This window comes from Corapipo altera, unplaced genomic scaffold, assembly GCF_003945725.1.
Source record: "Corapipo altera isolate COAL_440 unplaced genomic scaffold, ASM394572v1 2c, whole genome shotgun sequence".
Classification (NCBI taxonomy): Eukaryota; Metazoa; Chordata; class Aves; order Passeriformes; family Pipridae; genus Corapipo; species Corapipo altera.
In genome coordinates, this window is record NW_020884923.1 from 92100 (window position 1) to 112569 (window position 20470).

At 42.6% G+C, this 20470-nt stretch overlaps 1 protein-coding gene across 2 annotated transcripts; it reads right to left on the reverse strand.

The window, feature by feature from the left end:
- Positions 1 to 1296: 1296 nt before the first annotated feature.
- On the reverse strand, positions 1297 to 20373 carry URB2 (URB2 ribosome biogenesis homolog). Of its 2 annotated transcripts, XM_027657411.1 has the most exons (10): positions 20309 to 20373; positions 19954 to 20119; positions 18595 to 18771; positions 13541 to 16925; positions 11555 to 11715; positions 10239 to 10349; positions 9125 to 9367; positions 7449 to 7539; positions 5693 to 5832; positions 1297 to 2029 (listed from the first exon to the last, which is right to left on the reverse strand). In XM_027657411.1, the coding sequence occupies exons 2-10, from the start codon at positions 20077 to 20079 to the stop codon at positions 1832 to 1834; spliced, it is 4632 nt and encodes a 1543-aa protein (XP_027513212.1). In that variant the 5' UTR covers positions 20080 to 20119; positions 20309 to 20373; the 3' UTR covers positions 1297 to 1831. The 2 variants fall into 2 exon arrangements, with proteins under 2 accessions (XP_027513212.1, XP_027513213.1); XM_027657412.1 differs by lacking the exon at positions 10239 to 10349.
- Positions 20374 to 20470: the final 97 nt, after the last annotated feature.

A 20470-nucleotide genomic window follows, 5' to 3' on the forward strand; every position in this document is an offset into this window, starting at 1 on the left:
TGTGGTCTGCACTCGGAAGCTTCTGAGCTATGTGTGTGCGTTGCAACCATATGGCTACATCAGGGGAGCCTTGACACTTACACACCAGAGATGCTACCTCACTTCCTTCCTCCCCCACTCCAAACCTAGCTCATTTTTTCCCTGTTCTTACTGTTCTTTCCATATCCTCCCCCAGGGTCATAACCTTCCTTCACTTAACTGACGCATTAATTGTCTTCACCCTGCAGAACTCCCCACTTTGGTGCTCATTTGGCTGCCCCCAGCTCATACATGTTTCCTTTTTGGGACCTACGTCACTGTCCCACTGCCTGGTGAAGCAGCAGTAACTGCCCCTCCCATCACTGGCCCACATGAGCTTTTCAGCTCTGAAATAAAATACAGAAGTGGCACAGTGGTGCACAGGGTCCAGCTTGGATGGAGTTAACTTGCTTTGTGACAGCCCAGAAGGTGCTGTGGTTTGCATTTGTGGTTAGAACAGTGTTGATAACATACCACTATTACTACTTCTGAGTAGTGCTTGCACAGTATCAAAGCTCTCCAAGATGCTTTTTCAGGATGAGGAGAGTCATCTTCAGTCCAAAGGATGAAGTTTAGCCAGCCTTCCTCACCTCCCTCATCTGAGCCATGTGGAATTTCCTGCCCCAGACAAACTTCATCCTTTGGACCCTGCCATGAGGCAGATGGACCCAGTAAAAGTGGTAAGCCACATTCCAGTCTTCCCCTCCCCACCCCTTATCTATGGATTAAAGCAGATAATCATGTGAGAGTACTGAGCTCTTTCTACTAACTCCATGTATGTGTGAAGACTGTTTTACCACTTATATAGAAATTTAGATCTTCAGTCTCTATCATTTTCATGCAAATAAATTTCTGTAGTTTAGCTAATGAAAGGGAGCTATTTGATAAAGCTTCTTAAAGGCTCAAATGTGATTAGTTTACTACAGCTTATTAAATTATTGTCAGCTGAGCTGCAATAAGTCTAGGGCTTGCTCTTAACCTAGAGTGAATGCAAAGCAACAAGGCTCAGCTTAGACCAAAAAGGTCTCAGATAGTAAGAGTAGTAATAAGCATTTGTCACAAACTAAAAATGATAGGCTGCCCTATCATTCACAGAGACCACAGCTCAGATGACTAAGTGTAATTGCTTAATAACAGTAAATCAACCAGACCTCTAAGTGGTCAGTCTTTTTGATTATCATGAGATCACAGGATAATACATTTGGGAAGGAAATTCAATAGGTCAGATCAGGTTGCCCAGGGCTGGGCTCGAAAGTAAAACCAATGATGCAAAGAGACACAAACTTTCATATTTTTTACTGTTATTTCCACAGTTTTGCACAGTAACCTACTGCACAGCTGTGTAACACTCACGGATTTCTTCAGTAACAAAATGTAAAATAATAGGGTACAAAAATAAACACTTTAACTGCTTTAATTCTGCTTACCATGTAAGTGAAAGCAGGGTTATATCCCTCGCTGGCTTTTACACCAGACTATTGCTTCCACCATGATGTGCCAAAGGCTGAAGCCTGCCATCTGCTGCCAAAGAGCAGTGAGCTGCCCAATGCTCCCAGAGAGTTCATCGGGGGCCAGCACAGGCACAGCAGTTCTGCCACTTGTGGCACACAGCAGGACCAGACCAAACAGCACATCCTCCCTCTTCATACCCTCTTCCTCATTATGAAGCCTGGCTGTATAGAGATAAAGGCAATGTTTATGACCCTCTTCAGATTCGATCTTACTAGTCAGCCCAAACCAAACAGCGGCTGAGGATGTTCTGAGCGCTGCAAGGTCAATTCATAACTGGTCACGCAGCATCAGACAGGATTCGTCATGCAGTGTACTTTTCCTCCCCCTGCTTTTTTGCTTTGTGGTAGTGGTTGTAATCATTATACAGATCCTTAAAGACCTCCCTTACACCTGCTGGTAATGATGCATTTAAGAATTTGATGTCCCGTTCAATGCAAAGGTCAAGAATGTGATATATTCCTTCTGTGAGATGTGTCTTCACAGCTGGGTGCAAAGTCACCTATAAGAAGAACAAATTGCATTAAACTTGAAGACAAAAAAGGCAAGAAAACACCATTTCCACAGTCAGTATATACTAAATGCTGACAACAATTTATTCAGTGCATCAGATCATGTGGAACACCGCCTTAGATAAAATCCAAGATTTTGACTTGTGCAGTATTGTCCTGATTTTTGCAAACATGTTTTGCAGAACAAGCACAGCCCTTGCAATAAAGTCTACAAGAGTACTACTATACACATTGCCAGAGGTAAAGACACTAATCATCCTGGAATCAAAATTAAAAAACCCTGCAATACTTGCCCGGATTACACATTTCAGTAGATCCTGTATGTCTCATACAGGCTGTATGCTATTAAGTCTCAGTTTCAAATGAGCACTTCTTTTAGGCTGCCCTATCATTTACATTGGGTAGTCAAACAATTTTAACTTATCACTTAATAACTTGATACTTATCTAACAATTTTTATCTGAAGACTTCAATGTACAAGCCTTAATAAAAGAAGCTTTCAAAAAGCTCAGGAGATGTACATTTCCTTAATCTGTTTTAACACTGGGAATCAGGCATCTTGTCTGAAGTCATGCAGAAAGTTGAAGGAATACAAAAAATGACTCAAGATTCCGTGCCCTGCTCCTGACATTACCCCTGCTCAACCCCACAACCAGCAGTACTGCCACTAAAACCAGAAACATCAGTGCTGACTCTGGAGTCCTCTGGTGCTCCAGGCTAATTGAAATTTGTCCTGTGCTCACAAATCACTTCCTAAATACTTCACTGCCTGAGACAGTGCTGGCCTCTGGCATAATCACGTTATTTTTGCTGCAGAACCATGTCTTATCTTTGCTGAATCCCAAAATTAGCTTTATGCCTCCAGATGTAAGCCTCTTTACTCCAGGCCTAATGAAAATTACATAAAAAGCTGTCATTAAAATTCAGGGTTCTTTCTTCCTTAGGCAACTAATAAACTTTCTGCTAATGAAGTGCACTCCTAATCACTGTGACAGGCTCCTGCTCTCTTTCTGCCCTAAATGTGGAACAGCTAATATATTTTATTAGGCCCACTAACATAGCTAGGAAAAACATATAGCAGGCATTAAGGCATATAAGCCTTTCTTTGAATCTGTGACCCTGAAGAGTTTGCAATCTAAAAGGTTGTAATTTTTTTTGCCTCTCTGTCAGTTGATCAATTGGTTGGTTTATAATAGATGTTATTTCTCCCTACACCATGCATTAAAGTAAGAGAACAGTTGAGCATCACAGCTCTCAGTGAATGCACTAGGCTGGGCTCTCCCCTCCCAGAGCAGAGAAACGACTGCAGTGAAAAAGGACATGAAAACCCACAGCTATTGACAATATGGACCAGATGGCCCCCTCAGGATACAGAGTTACCTCAGAGCTGCAGTTAATGGAACTGCATCCCTCAGATCACAAATTCATCTGGATCCATGCCTTATTTGGGCCATTCTCACTTTGCAGTTTCCTATAAACACCAATAACACCATGGGAAGCAGAGCTAAAGATTTAAACAGCTGCCACTACTGGCTGGCAATTAATTATACTTGTAAGAGGTTTATGGTCTATATAGTTAGCACAACCAATTTGTCAAGCATTACAGAGCTCTTGATGTGAGACATTAAATGTGTGAAGAGGTATTTCACTATTGCTGAATTAAGCAACAGCTCATAGGCAACAAGCGAAAAGCACTGTCAACAGTATGAAAGAGATGCCACCTACTCCAGCAAGGAATCTTTCTAGATTAATACAAAATAATTCATGGTATAAAGTGGAAGCACTGAGGGAGCCGTTACACAACCACTTTAGGAGTAAGTGACTATTTAGGCCAGTAGCTTTCATCAGTTCTAGTTTGCAGACCCTTAAAAGGGTTCCAGTAAGTGTGAAGATGCCCATATAGAGACTTAAATCTACAAACATATTTTCTCAGTTATCTTTGATGGACTCCCCAGGGTCTTCAGATCACAGGCAGAAAGCCACAGATCCGGTCTCAGAAGACATGAATAGTTGTAGGAGTTTTTTTCTCCCTCTGCAGAGTAACATGAAAGATGTGTACATGTCCCACTTAAGACAGGCATGCTGAGGCTTCCCCTTCCTCTGATATTCATCAATTCTCATCAGTCTAACGAGCAAATAATATATATTATCAATAAATCATCACCTATTTGTGATCTATCTGCTCTGTCAGATAGTAAACACCCCTTTGTCACAGCATCTGATGGCTCACTACACCAATTCTCCAAAGGTTCCACTGCATACATTACTGATCTGTGGTTTTACCTATTATCCATCACTTTCCATTTCCCAATGAAAGTATTGCACAGAACTTTCCTAGAACTCTCATGAGACTTTGTACTCCTGTTAATACTGAGGCAAGTGTCCTTTCAACTTAAAAAGGTCATTTGACGTACACTCAATGATGAACAGATTACATAGTTCAGAGATGGTTAAGGAGAGCATTAGTAGTCTTAACAGCAATCTCCCCCTTTGCTAAACTACCATGTTCACTACGTAAACAATAACCAACTTATCAGGAACACTAAATAACATAGCTAAAAACTGACATCTCCTATTGTTTTGCTCCCAAACCTTGGAAAAAAGATAAGCAATAAAAAAGGCAAACAAGTTTAATTTCTGTAATAACCTTTATGGTTAGTTACACCGGTTACACCATAATCCTTCAGAAACATAGCACCAGTTGGAATATATTTTTTGCAAGAGGGCATAAAAACAAAGACTAATATTCCTTTCTGTATTTCAGCCCACGCCCAGGCTGAAGCCACAAATAATCAATTTGCAGGTACTTGTGCCACAAGCAGCATACAAACCCTGGTGAAATCTAAATCCACCAGGCTGAAGAAAATTACAAGCTGAACTTAGGTCTGGATGTGAGAAACTGCTGACCTGGCTCTGGCATCCATAGTAGCAGTAGTAGTTGCTTTCAGTAAGAATTGCAGTGTTAGCTTTGGTATAGAAGGAGAATTACTGAAAAGCTAACGATTCTTGGCTTGGTAACATTTTTTCCATTCACTTAATCATTTAGATCAAATTCTCATTTTCCATGAGAATTTTCCACCATTACTTTACCAGATGGGCCCCTAACTGCTATCAATCCCGCACAAATAAGACTAACTGGGAAATGAATTTAACTACCAGATGTATAAAGAAGCCACGGTTAAATTCTGGAACAGGCAGCCCAGAGAGGCAGTGGATACCTCATCCCTGGAAACATTCAAGGCCAAATCGGATGGGGCTCTGAGCAACCTGATCTAGTTGAAGATGTCCCTGCTCATTGTAGGAGGTTTAGACTAGATGACCTTTAAAGGTCATCTTTCAGTCTTTCAACCCAAGCCATTCTATGATTCTATGAAGAAAGAGCAACATCCAAAGCAGTTCTGTAACTGGGCATTGCATTGTTTAACCTTAAAACCCCACAGTCCACACCTTTAGAAAGTTTTCTGGAGTTTGTTAAGAAAGATTCTCAGGAACTCGTGCTCAAAATAACAGTCTGGATCAAACCCATATCTCCATGAACCATAGCAACTTTTGTAACTTCACAAATTTTACAAAATTTAACACAGTTGCCTTTGGAATAGGAACGCCAAAGCCAGCACAATACTATGGCACTTTCAAGATGGATGAGAACATACCTTCTGCAGTTCAGTCACATACTGAGCCACCATGAAAGCAGAAAACACAGTAAAGTTCTCCATTTCTGCAGCAATATGAGTATACATCCGTTCCACCAAGTGTGCACATTGCAGTATAACTTCAAACTCATCTGTGTTGCCTAAAACAGAAAGTGAGATGCAGCCTGGCATTTGAGGCTTAAAAACACTAGAAAAAAACCCTTGAAGAATCACCCACTCTTCCATGATTCTTGAACTACATGAGGCCAAGGACAGCTTGCCATTTTATCTTCTTTTCTTATGAAGCCACAGTTGCAAGGCTTCCCACAACACACAATACACATCTCTCAAAATGGCTATTTTGTAAGAGCACACTGATTTTCAGTCTATGTGCACTGCAAGGCAAAAACTATTTGTTATAGATGTTAAAGTGCTAAAAGCAGCGGTTATGGTCCCATCCATGATTCAGTCCCAACTAGCACTGTGGAGGAGAGAAAAGGAGACAGGAAAATTATATTCTCTACCTACAGAAAATCAGAAGACATCTCTTAGAAAGAGCATATTAAGAAAGCTTTCTGATGAAATCTATTACGTGGCATATAGCAGCAGAAGCCACACCACTGGAGATATTTAAAGTGAGACTGGTGAGATCAGCTGAGAATTTACTCAGTAGGCAGTGAATGAAGAGAGCCAACACAAATAAGGGAGAAGGGAAATCCAGAAATTACTTTCATGTTATCTCTTACAAAAACAGAAAAATCCTGCAAAGATAAACAGCACGTTTTTCAACTTGACAATGCTGCATATCTGTAAATTTCCTGTGATCCTTGCCTTATGCAAACATACCGCAGAAGCAAGCAAATTCTCAAAGTTTGGTACCAGTTTAACATACCTTTTCCTTTATCACTGAGCCTTTGCTACTATATTCCTTCATGACAAATACATACACTTACATTTGCCCACAACTGTGGGCAACATATCAGCTGAGATAAATCTGAACATGGCATAGGCTGCGGGACACCAGTGGAAAGCCAGGCTACAATCAGTTGCAGGCCATGAAGTCAATTTGTCTCAACAACTCACCACTATTAATGGCAGGGTATTTGTGTCCTGACCAGTATAAAGCACAGAATGATTACTGTGAACATCTTTGACTTGGCCACTTTAATAACTTTCAGTAAATTTTTTTTTTGCCTTCCTTTTGGGATATTTAACTACATTAATTCCAAATCCTTAACCATACAGATATATCATCTAACCCCAAATGATGCTTCAGATATGTATAATGTTCTGGCTTTATACTTAGCACAGAATGGTGACAATTCAGGTCTGGAGTAAACATAGTTGCAGTCTTAAGAAACTCCACTTAGTAGGATTGATTTGGGGTTATAACTCACAAATATTAGCATGTATAACCAGAGTTCACAGCCACCATGCTTTCAGGCACAGGGGTTGATCAGAAGAGCAGAAATTGGGCACAGCAAGCCTTACTGGTTCCTGTCCACTTGCCAGCCAGTCAGTGAAGAATAACTTATTCACCAAAAGCACTACTGCTGGCATGCAGTTCCGCAAGAGCCCCAGTTTTCTTCATAAGCCCATGACACCACAAAGCTCATCTTCAATTTTAAAAAAAAGGACAGACAGGGCTAACAGTTTCAATGCCACAGCTAGGCTTTGAGGACTTTGATTCTGATGTGCCCTGTTTGGCATCTCCCAGTCCAGAACACATAAAATTACAGTGTATATATGTATCATAAAGGTGGAAAAAATACAGTACCTCTGTCTCCTTTCTGACGTCCCTCATGCATGACAGAAACAACCAGACGATGGAAACTGTTCAGAAAAGATGGTGCTGCTTTCAACAGCACCTGCAAAAGACATGAAATAAAACCATCAGATTACATAGTAAAGGGAGTGAGAGAGTAGAGGTAGACACTATCTTTTCATTCTGCATCCATAGAGTGTTTAGCACATGAGAATTCAGGAGTAGGACCGCATTCCTAGCCATAATCAAATATAAATAGCAACATCATATTAGAGTTACTTCATCTCTCCAAAGCAGCATTTGATTTAACAGCCTAATGTCTAGGGCATTTGTCCTTGCTGGCAGAGAACCTGCATAGCCAGATAGATTGACAGAACAGGGGTTCCAGTAACACTACAGATCACTGTGTGAAAACAGTCTGGATAGGCAGCTTTCTACCACAGGGTTTTTGTAAGGGCATTTTAGCAATGCATACTGCCTTGCTTTTAGAATGTGCCATTTCCCCATTCTCAGTCCTAATACAAATGCATGAGGCCCCTTTCCTTTTTTTTCATCTCTGCCTACATATTCCATGTAGGAGTATCTCCATCCCCATGCAACTCCTGACACATCTTCCCTTTCCCATGCCAGAAGGCTGACAAGAATACCAGGATGGTACAATGCTTGAAGGTCACCACCTTCAACAGTGTCTAAGTCCTGTTTTCAAAGGACTGTAGAATCTTGACCTCCAGTGAGAATGAGGTCCCAGAGCCTGAGCCATTTGTGCTTCTAGAAACCAATCATAGAAAAAGGAAGTTTTATTCTAATACATTGTTAGATGCTGATAAGAAATGCACTGCCAAAGAACAACGCAGGCATGAGCAAAGCAGAAGAGTGACTGAAATTATGTGATTTTGAGATTCCCAGCCTTTTAAATAAGAAGTGGTACAATGTACTTTTATACTATCAGGACAAAATATTTTAAAACAACTATTAAAAAAATTCTTATCACTGTTATGTTTGTTCTTTATACCTGTAGTGGGGTTGGCTTTTGGATTTTTTAGGCCTTCCTTAGCAACAGGAGTCAGAAATCTAAGGAAGTTATCCATGTCATCCTTTAGCGTAACACAACATATAAACAAGGCGGAGATAAGAGAGCTCGCGCTCTTCTCTCTTCTGGTGGCTGAAGATGACAGGTCTCTCTGCAGACAGTCTTTGCTTGCAAGGGCCAAGGCCTGCCTGCTTAGACCTGCCGTTATCTCTGGAACCTCCGGGAGGTGGGAGGTGTGGGGGAGTTGGTTGGTGCTTCCCACGGTTCTGCTGTCTCATTATTCAGGGAAGTATTTAATTCGGTTTTTTTTATTATTTATTCACTAGCTCTCTATTAACAGAGTATATTTGGAGGATATTTGTTTTGGGTTTTTTTAATCCCTGTTTTCCCTCTCCCTTTTCCCTTTTTTCCCCTCGGGAGCTCCCTATTGTGTGTGCAATATATTCAAATTGTATATATAATTGTAAATACATGTAAATACATATTTTTTATATAATCTCATTTTGTTCGGGCTTCTTTCGGTTTTTCTGTGGTTTGGGTTTTTTTTCCTCACTTGAAAGAGTGGGAGGGGGGAGGGGACAGCTTGCACTTGGTAAGAAAGCCAGGTCAAACTGATACCATACCTTTTTCCTCTCCTCCCATTCCCTCACAGACATACCTTTGGATGACACTGCACAATAGAGAAGAGCACTTCATGGACTCCCAGGAAGACACCACTATAGTCTTCTAACTTCAGATGATCCAGAGGGATTGTTAAGAGAATGCTGAATGCCAATGACACATGATGTGGATTCACAAGAACCCCTTCTCCTTGCCTTAGCAGAGCTGCTACAGTCTCTAGAATAGGTACAACTATGATGGAAATCAGTGATGGGTCCTGACAGGCCTCTTTGGTTTGCATCTAGAAGAAGAAGCAGATAAGGAGGAGAACATTAGCCATCTATCATCAGTGTTTGAACACCAGAGAACCGTAATGCTCTGACTGGAGCCAAAGGAACTAGACTGGTGCAAGCTGGACTGGCAGGCAGACTCCTGCACCTGAGCCATTTTTGTCCAACTGCACCCTGGGCAAGGATGCCTGTGATGCACTTCAAACCAACACTGCTGCGTAACTGGAATTGCAACTATTCTCCAGTCCCTTGACAACTAACACCTCTTTGCACCTCCTTAAACAAATGCACTGATGCAGTTCAGTCCTTTACAAGCATGCAGACCTATCAAAAAAGGGCAGACACTGCATGCTCATGATTCCCATGCATTGCAGAGCCAACCTCTGATAAATTTTGGTCTAGAAACATCATCACCACAAGAGGAGAAAAACCTGCATCACTAGGTTTATATGCTGTACAAATGAAAGACAGGATACTTGGGTTTGATTACTTTCTGTCAAGTTTCCCTTTCATAATTCAGTGAATTTTTTTTTTGTATGAGCACTTCTTTATTTTGTTTTGCTGCTCTTGGCTTCTGCTGCAACACGTGGCTGACAGTTACCTTCTCCTTTGGACAGGAAGAAGTTTAAGACACTCACACTGTCTACTCTGCAGTCTAACAAATTTCTCCCAAGCTCCATATTACATGGTGCAGTTCCATAAAATTACAATGTATAAAAAGTTAATGACTTACACACCGCACTTACAGGAGGAGATTTACTTGAGGGAGGAGGAGGTATGGATTTGTTCAGTATCCACAGTGTTTTTATTCTCGTGTGCCTCTGTGCACGACAGATGTAATCGAAGGGATGGGTAATTAAGTTACAATGAAGAGATACTTACCGCTAAAGCTGTGATTATCTGTGGGCTGGTAAACCAGAAAGCTTTCACTTTGTCTCCACTTAATGGGCAGTTAAGCAACAATTTAGTTAGGGTAACAGCTGACAATACTTCCTGCAGAAAGCAGAGGATCAGTCACTGGTACTAGGTGCACTGGCTCCTTTCAAGCACAGAAGAGCCCTTTCAAGGCCAGTGGCACTTTTGAGCATTACCAGAGCCTTGACACATGAAAGTCCTCCCACCAGTACATCTCTTTGGAAATTGCGGAAGTAAGCAGCAGTTCAACAAAATTCAATATGCTGAGCAGCACTGGTCCAAATGTACTTCATGGCACATTTATTTCAGAATTAACTTGCTGTATAAAAAGGCTTACATGATTTTTAAGAAATGAAAGCCTTCTCATACAACTGCCACTAGATAACAGAGGGAGGTAGAGGGAATACAGGGATACCAGTCTACTATATACTAAGAACATTGCATTTGGCAGCAGGGCTTTTTTTACTTGCTAGTTGTTTATACAGACTGACAAAAGAAGCATATTGCAAGCTATACTCAGGTGGCAGGAATTATATGCACAGTACAGAAATTCCAGATACACTTTGAAAAAGATATATCACCAATTGAAGCAGTATATTTGTGTCTCTTTCTGACAAATAAGACAGAGCCAGATAACCCCCCAAGCATAATCCAGGTTTCATTCTCAAGTCACTGAGCTTTCTACAGAGCATACAGCTGGTGTTTTTGCCAAAAGTGTTTCACAAGTCACCACTGCTGCTTAAGCTGCTCTGAAGAAAGGCAGAGTTTATAAAGCTACTGAGTGGCATCTGATTATTATTGAGTAGTCTTTAGAGACAACTAACAAAAGCATAGGGGTAGTTTTGGTTTTACTTAAAAATGCCAGCATTTCTAAAAGTGTCTTTAATCTTGTTAAGAAGATCCACAGACAAACACTGACTGCTAGTATCTGTTGTGCAAGAGCTTGGAGCAGAAAGTAGAAAAGAGCTTTCAGCATGGCCTGTAACATCACAGCTGTGTGATTTCTGTTGACAATACATGGAATTAAGACAGCAGAGTCCTTAAACTGGACAGAAAATTTTTCAAGTAGGTTTCCATGATCTTTCCACCTCCCTAAATTTAAATCCATAATGTATTTCAGCAGTCACCAAGCCCTTATCCATACAAATTAATATGTCCTGATCACTGAACATAAAGCAGGAAGAGGAAAAAATATTTATCAAATGTCATTCAGGCAACAATTTTTTTTCAAGGTACAGGACACTGAAGAAGGAAGTTGACAATACAGTAAGCTCGTGCCTTACTTTAGCCTTCTGTTGCCAAACATTCTTCAATTCGAGTCCCTGTAGCACCAGCCGCATTATGGCATAAAACTCCTCAACAGAGCAGTTTCCCAGCAGCTGGACAAGCACCTCTGTCAACTCCATCTCCATGCTTTGGATCACCTGGGTTGTGATTGCAGGACCTGCATATTCAAGAGACAAAAGAAATCAATTCCCAACACATAGACTTCCACAGGTAAGAATAGGGCAAATTGAAAATAAAACAGCTCTTATGGGTACCTTTTTAACACTCAGATTCACAGAGGGCTCCCCACTTTACCTCTTTCCCCACTAGTGCAATGACTTGCTGACTTCAAGTATTTCCTACCCTCAGGTTCACAGAGCAGCCATTATTCCAATAAAAAAGCCTTCAGTAGTACAGAAATACCACACTAACGCAGGTGCACAAGCCAAGGGAGCAGGCTAAACAAGCCACAGGGCTTTACTAGGTGGTGGCCAGAAATCCATCACAAATCACAAAAACATTAAGCTGACAAAGTTAGGTCTCTGCTGAGCCTAACTCACACTCCCCACTTACTCAATTATTACTACATAGACAGTCTTAGACTAGCTCATAATTCAACTGATTTTGACGGCTTGTTCTTTAGTTCTGCAAGTATCCACAGGATCTGTGGCAATGCCAAAAATCTTCTTCAACAGGAATTAATATTTCATTTTATTGAATACTCTACTTATTTAATGGAAATTATTACAGCTTTTTGCAGTGATTCATTAGGTCTCCAAGCTAAAGAACTTTACCAATCTTACACTAATAATATGAGGCACAGAACGAGACAGAGAAAAATCAGCAGAAAAATTACAAGAGTCAACACATCCTCATCTCCATTCCATGGAAAGCCGTGCTCTGTTCTTAACTACTTAATGCTAATATAAACACTGAGATCACGACTGTAGATCACTTGAACAGTAGCCTCCCCAGTAGGGTGCACTCCCTCAGGGTGTCTATGAGACAATTCACTGGGATGTGGGAATTATAAATAAAGTATCTTTAATAAAGCATTAAAAATAGTGTTTATTTCATCTTTGTCTCATGCTTTTTATACTCTTTCTACGTGTATGTTTTGTAATGTACATAGTATACCACTAGAGCAGTATGTGTATATAATTTATAAGTAAATATATATTGAGGCTGCATGCTTAATCTTTAATTTTAATGATAGGTATGCACAATCAAAAATGTCTGGAGACCACTGCACTAGAGCATGTCAGTAACAAGTCGGATAAATTCCGACAGTTTGAAGAAGTCAAAGAGAACAGTTACACCTGTGCTGTGTTCAGCTCTCTTTCTGAAAGAGACACTATAAAGGAGTCATTAGGAGTCTTCTGCCACAGCCAGCAGAAGAGGTTTTTCATGTAATTTCTAGCCCTGGCTCTTTATTTAATGAGGATAAAGGGACAGACCTGCCAATTTCCCACAGACTTTATCAGAATTACGGGCATTCAACATCCATAAGTTAGGTAACTTTCACTATTCTATAACCTCACCTACCGAAGTAGATGAGTATTTTACTGCAAGATCCTCCAAGACTCCCAGATAAGACATTTCTGATCTGACCTGGGGCACATCAGCTGCTTCAGTAGTGTCTACTACATCGACTACACAAGTAGGACACTGCATCTTCAGCCCTACATCTAGAAGTGTTATCATGTTCCAGTTACTGTCAAAATGCTCTACATAGATAAGTAATTCAGGACCTGAACTTTATTAAGATGTTTACATCTTTCAGAAGATCATGATCAAATTAGATGGTGGCTGTGGCCCATGTGCCACAACATTGTCTCCTTGTAAAGCTTCCTGTTATGCATTTATAAAAGGACAGCCTGCTGCTTAAGCACAACTAAACAAATACAGACTTTTCAAAAAGCTGTATGCTTTGCTAAATGGCTTTTAACTCGCCTCTGCACTGCAAAATTAGCAAAGGAACTGGAGAAAGAGAGTTTTCATACCAGAGAGAAGCTTTTTTATGGCAAAACCAACCATGACCGCAGTTTCTTTTCCAGGATACAGCTCTGGCACTGAGCAGAAGACTGTTAGGAACTGCAGTGCAGGCTGAAGGAACTGCAGATTATGTCCTGCACAGGGCAGCTCTCTCAGTATCTGAGAGTAAAACTCTTGGTACAGTTTAATACGAGGTTGCTCCAAAAACCCACTGGGCTCCTTCTGCCAGCCCCTCCTGACAGGATGGCTCAGATCTGCTTTGAGGAGAGTAGTGACAGATGGTATGAATGCTACAGGCAAAAGCTGGTTTGGTGTGTTACTCTGAAGACCATGTTCAACAGTTCTGACCATCTGCAGAACTACAGGCTCCAACAGAGCAGACAGCACATCTGCAGAATGTAGCTTCTTTTCTGGTAGCTGCTGAAGGTAGAGCGTGACAACGTGACATAGTGTGGTGAATGTCGTGAGCAGTAACTGCTCAGCTGCAGGATTCCAGTTTTTCCAGTCTTTGCTTTTGGCTGCACCGGTGTCTGGCTTGCAGCTTACCAGGAAAGATATGAACTTTTCCAAGTTGAGCCTCACACTTTGTCGTCTTTCAATTACCATCTGAAGAAAGTCTTCCAGAAAAGCTTGGAATTCCTGGAGATACTGTGCCCAAAGAGGAACAGTCAAAACATCAGAGAAGAATTTGCTCGCTGTAAACTGGGAGGTCATGACAGCCTCAAGAACATCACTGGCATGTAACACCTTAAAAACAGAGTTGGCATTCCTGCCAGCTTGCAGGCACCTCAGGAGGTGGAGGCAAGTACTTAAAAACTTCAGCAATAACAATTTGCTGCAAGAGACACTAGCCCTGGTATTGGCTAGCAGGGACAGCAGCACCAGAAAACACCGAGTACAGTCAGAGGGAAGAAAACTGTCTAGTTTCAGAAGAGAAAAAATGTCTAGCAAACCCAGGCAGCTTTCTAGCTGACTTTCTTTCAGGGTGACAGGGCAGCCACTTTTTGCTAACAGTACTATACATTGGGCAACTTTCTCCAAAGTTTTCCAAGACAAGCTGAGCTCATCCTTCAGCAGTTTGTTTTCTGATGGTACTTCCAACAGGTCAAGAGTTTTGCAAGGAGCCAGGATTTCTTCATGCCAAGGGATATTACTTGCAAACAGCTGCTGAAGTGGCAGATCTACCGGATCCCTAGTAGCAGTGGGCAGCACCGCAGAAAACTTAATAATAAGTCTGGTCAGAAAAGTACAGTGTAGGATCTTCATTTCTGGAAGAAAGGAGCTGTGCATCAAGCCAAGAGATATCTTTTCAGTGCTGATGGAAGACTCCTGGTCCATGGCAGCCTCTTGAGCTTTGGCCAGCATTAATGTCTCTAGAAGCACATTCGCAACATACTCTACATCTTCTAAGGAAATATACGGCAACAGGATAGTCAGGTTGGACACGACGAGGTGCCAGTGTGCTGTGGGGTAAGTAAGATCACTTATCACACTGATATCTCCATCCCACGGTTCAGATTCTCCTCTGCTCATGGTGGATCTCCCAGACTCCAGGATGAAAGCTGCAGCATGCTGCAAGGCCTGTAGGTCAGCTTTGGCCTGCATTAAGATCATCTTCATTTTCTGAAGTGTGAGAAGTTCTAAGCAATATTTACTAGGGGAGGCAAAACTATTTGCAATTTCCATAACTCTCTCCCAAGACTGTTCCCTCAAACCAGGGAGGAAAGCTGAAATGCTAAAATGCCCCTGTCTTGCAGTAGGTTCAGTAACAGCACCACCAATTTCGGCTGTTGGAGACACATATTTACTGCAGCTAACACCAAACAGAGTGTCTACCTCAACCCAAGTGTAAAAAAGGAGGAGAGTAGTGTCACTGGCCTTTCTTAGCCAAAGGTCTGACTTCTCTTCCTCTCTTCTAGGAGCCTGCAGCAGCTCCATCAGTGGCTGAATTATTCCCTTCTGTATCTTTGCCAGCAGATTCTGAGTGCGAAGCACCACAGGGGAAGGAGTGACATCATCTATGCTCCTCATGTTGAACAGAAAAGCATGCAGCACTGAGCACACTGCCATCAGCTTCAAGGCCATGTCAGTTGACCCTTCAACTGCAGGAATGATAAGGGTCTGGCATTTCTCCACAAAGAGACACAAAATGTCCAAAATCTGGTTGGGTGGAAGTTCAAGGAGGCACTCACGAAGCTTTACTGTCAGGCCAGCAGAGAAGATGGGTGGCCTCAGTTCATCAACAGCTGGGCGGCAAATGACTGTCAGCACCTCCTCAAAGAGCCGTGGGAACTGTCGCAGCTTGGAGTAAGTCTGAAACACGGTGTTGATGAGAATCTCCTGGGGCTTCTTCGTACGTGGCTCAGAGGCCTCAGCATCAATCCAAGCTGACGACACTAAGTCATCCAGGTCTGGGTCTACTATAAGGTGGTTTAATGATATCAAGAGTTTGAGACACCTGAACCAAGCGGGAATGGAAGCTTGGGAGTGTGTCAGCAACATCTGCGCCAGCTTGCGATAAAACCCAAACTGCACCTCCTTGTGCCGGATACGGTCACTGGCGACATTATAGATATCACTGCTGAGCACCAAGCTCAGAAGCTGCTCCAAAGCAAGCAGCTCTGTGCTCCAGTCCACAGGTGAGAGCATATCTTCCCTCCCTCCCTGCTGTAGGTCAGAGAGCCTGAGACAACCAAAAAGCCTGCTGAACATGTGGAAACACACAAGGTGGTTTTCTGCCTTACAGTACGAGTCCAGAAAGAGCTTATATAGGAGGGACACAGAACCAGCCACAACCGCTCCATGGAGAGCAGGTTCACAAAAGTCACTGCCCAGATTGGTCTGCACTGTGTTGACTGGTAGCAAAAGGCTTTTAAAAGCTCCTTTCTTCTTCTCCTGGACTTCCTGTTCTGGCAGCAGCTCCTCTTTGTAGGATGAGAAAAGCTCAGCCTGGAACAACCCAGCCTGCAGCAAAGTTTCTATTTGGTTTCGGATTTCCCTGCTCAGGTGCTGACGAACATGGTTATCATCTGCTTGTGTCCAACTCCTCACAGTCAGCAAGTGCCTCAGGAGCAGACATGGCTGGAGCAAGTGACCTGTCACTTGCCCAAACACACGATTTGGGTTGGTTTGCTGCCTCTGTATCAGGAGGTACTGAGCAAAGGTAAGCTGGAGGACGCTGAACAACTGACAGCCCACAGCATCGTCAGAAGACAGCTGCTGACATGCCAGCTTGCACAGCTTGCTGAGGAGATCAACCAAAAGCTCACACTTTGCTGTGTAAATGATGCACAGTGAAGGAGTAGAAAGGATGCCACTGGAGCAGTTCAGCACTGTGCCAATGTTCTGCTGTGTTTTTTGAGAACAAGCCTCCGATAACCTTTCATTTATGACCTGAAGTTGGGAAAAAAGAGACAAAAACAAAACCAAAAAACCAGTCAATTTTTCATACAAAGGTCATAATGAACCAACAACACCTTCCGTGAGCTCTGGCTGCAACAAAGAAGCACCAGGGAGTTGCCACAAGCTGCTCCTGTGCCTCTCACATCACAAGTTCCAAACCAGAAGCTCTGCTGTCCCTGCGTTTGTTTGCAGCACCAGATGAGGGAGGAAGCCCTCACTCAGTATGTCTGCTACTGGCAACAGCATAAGACTATCCATACTGGTTCTTATAGTTGATCCTGCAGAAATGGAGTAAGGATAAATTTCTGGCCTTCTTGAATGGTGCCGAAAATTATGGTCCACACAAACAACAACAAACCCACACACAATACAGGTCCCCCCTCTGATTCTTATTCAGTAAGAATGTCCATGACTAAATATCATCTTTATATTTTAAAAAGAGAATTTCCTGTCCTGATATCTGGAACGTAAAGGACTGTTCTCTTTTCCCTTTGAGGGATACAGAGTTCTAAAGAAATAATGTTTACTTAAACTTGCATTTCTCTTCCTTTTTTCAAACTTTGTGTTGATTTCCCTATTGTTTTCTCCTTTGATCCCCTTTTTATTTGCTCCCTTTTCTCACCTCCAGATAATTTTGTCTGTGAACCAATACAGTAGCAATTTACAAATCTGCGTCTATTTCAGTTAAAAAACTCACCTGCCTCCTTAGACCTTATTGTGGATGGTTCATCTCCTCAGTGAAACCCCACTGGACTGATCAATAAATTCCTCCACTGGACCCTCTAACATCTCTGTCCTTGGTCTTTAGGGAACCCTGTCCTGTACCTCTGATCTAATCTTCAACCAGAAACCAGGTTTTCATACCCAGACAATGTTTAAATTTGGCACACTTTCTGCATAACATCTCTGAAGCACAGATTTCATCCAACCATTTCTCTGTACTTCACAATTCAATTTCTGCAGGTAAAGACAATCTTCTCTTGCTTCATTTCAACCTGATCACAACTAAAAGGGTCATTTTCCAGTTATTTTCACTGCTTTTGCAGCACTAATTCTGCTATTTCTTTAACCAAAAAGCCAAAAAAGAAGTGTTTGGTTCAGTTCTAAACTGTAACTGAAGCCACCCCCATTCACTTTCAGCTGAGGCTAAAATATGATTAAGATGCATAATGATTCAGTGCCACCACCATTCAGAGTCATCATAAGAAGCTGCAGGGTCTGCTGAACAACACATCACAGTGCACAAATACTCAAGTCAAACACACAATGAGCCCTACAGTGAGAGAAAATCTGTCTCTCCCTAAACTCCCAAGCAAAATGGTATTACAAGCAGTAAGTAATACAGGAAAACAACATATGAAACTGAGCCTTTATTTATCTTTTTAAATACTTAAGCAGTTCACTCTGCTAGTCTAAAGAAGTTAAGACAGAGAGGAAGATTATCCTTAGGACGCTCTGCCATTCTTAGCCTTAGTGCTGCACTAATATAAAACCGTATTGTAGGACAGAAATAGAGGAACTTTTAGTAGAGGTCCTGCAAGCCATCAGATTAACTATTATATATTTGAAGTAACACCTGAAACTGTGAGGAAGAGTCATGCACTGTAGAAGATACACACTGTTACCCAGTATATTACCAAATATCCACAGTTTTAGTTACCTGTGCAATTGAAAAACTGAGACCAATTGTTTTCCCACTCTTTAGGAGATCCTGTAGTCTTCTACTATGGATAACATTGTCTAGGTATGTCCAGAGTTTCTCAACAACTTCATCGTCCAGTTCCAGTTTTTTGTTGTAATTTGAAACCAATGTATGGCTTACCCAATCGAGTAATACCTGTTAACGGAAGGGAAGTAACCTTTAATAACCCCCATACAAAAACAAAAGTAGTACCTTTCCACAGCTACAGTGTTTGTGTCTTGAGAACTGTGCTACTTCCAAGCAGAACAGGCTCTGAACGAGCAGAGAAGTCTACCCCTGTAGCTTTCAATTCCTGAGAGCTTTCATTCTAAACCTAATGTTGATCCTGTGCTCCCCTGCACCACTCCAAAATAACTTTCAGGAGTCAACATCCTACGGTCTTTTCATCAGGGCATAATTCTGACAAGTGATACCAGTTAGCAAGCGTAGTCTTTTCAATCAAAGCTTAGAGAATCAGACGGTTTTCACTTCCTGACAATTGCTATTCTGTTCACATCCTCCTCTTCATATGTCTGAATTCACCATCAAGAAATTCAGGCCTAGGAATTTAGATGTGTGCAAACTGGAAAAGGTTGAAACCTACTAATTTAAATTACTGATTTAAAAACAAAAGGATAGTATGTGGTTAGGTTTAATACTCTATGTAACTGAAATAACAAGAACCCAAAACGCAGGTCTCAGACAGTGCAAACCCTAGACCCCACAATACTATCAGGGCTGGAGGAGCAGGACAAGATATCTTTCACTTGAGGAAACACGGCACAGACCTTCGGTAAACAGAGTCAAAACAAAAGGCTTAAGGGGACAGGGTGGGTTCCATGAAGAGAACACCAAATTACCTTACAAGGTGAACCCCAAGAATCCACTGTGTGCTCTTTGCTCACGCACAAGTTCAGAGCACCAGAGACCACACTTCTAACGACAGTCAGTTCTCCCACTCTGAACTTCTTGTTCTTAACTATGACGAGAAGCATCTGACTTTGGAGTGTCCTGTACTAGATGTAATAACCAGTGGCAATGACAGTTCTGAAGACAACGATTTCTCATCTTTCCGGGAGACAGAACACACAGACCACTCTCTCTATGCGAAAGCCTCTTTCATCCTGCACTAATGCAGGTCTTTTTGCTGAGGCTACTTGAAAGATGATGTTATAAAACACATTTCATATAACCACAGAGAAATCAAGAGCTGCCACAATCACAAATCAGAGCTATATTTGCACTACTGTCTATGGTCAAAAGCTAAATCTGGGTTTTATGAATTGATTTGCTATCGGGGTTTTCTTCTTTCACTGTCTACCATTAAAAAGTACTCACTTGCTCCTTATTAGGCAGGAAGCACTGGTGAGAAATCCACGCGAAACGAGCCAGCTTGAGTTTGTCTTCCCAAGAAGTCTTGGCGCTTTTCAGCTTCAAGTAAATCCCGGAATAGATCGCGGCCATGGCGGGGGCACGTGGGACAGGCGGACAGACAGACACACCACTGGAAGAAACGCGGAGCCAGGAGAAGGCGGTAAGGCGGGCAGAGGCGGCCCCGCACCCCGGCACCCACCCACGCACCCACCCACGTGGCGCCGCTCGGGGCCCATCCGCCGCCACAACCACCAGCCCGGCCTCCGCCACGGCTCCCCCAGGCCCACTTCAGCCGTACCAGCCCCCCGGGGGCACTCGCCTTTCCCTCTCCTCGCAGGGCCCTCGCCGGCCGCTCCGCGCCCTCCCGGTCCGGCCGCTCCGTCCCGCCGCCCCCCGGTCCCGCCAAGCCGCGCCAGCCGAGCGCCGAGCGCGGGAGGCGGCGCTGGGGGAGCCCGCGCCCATTGGCGGCCCGAGGGCGCCT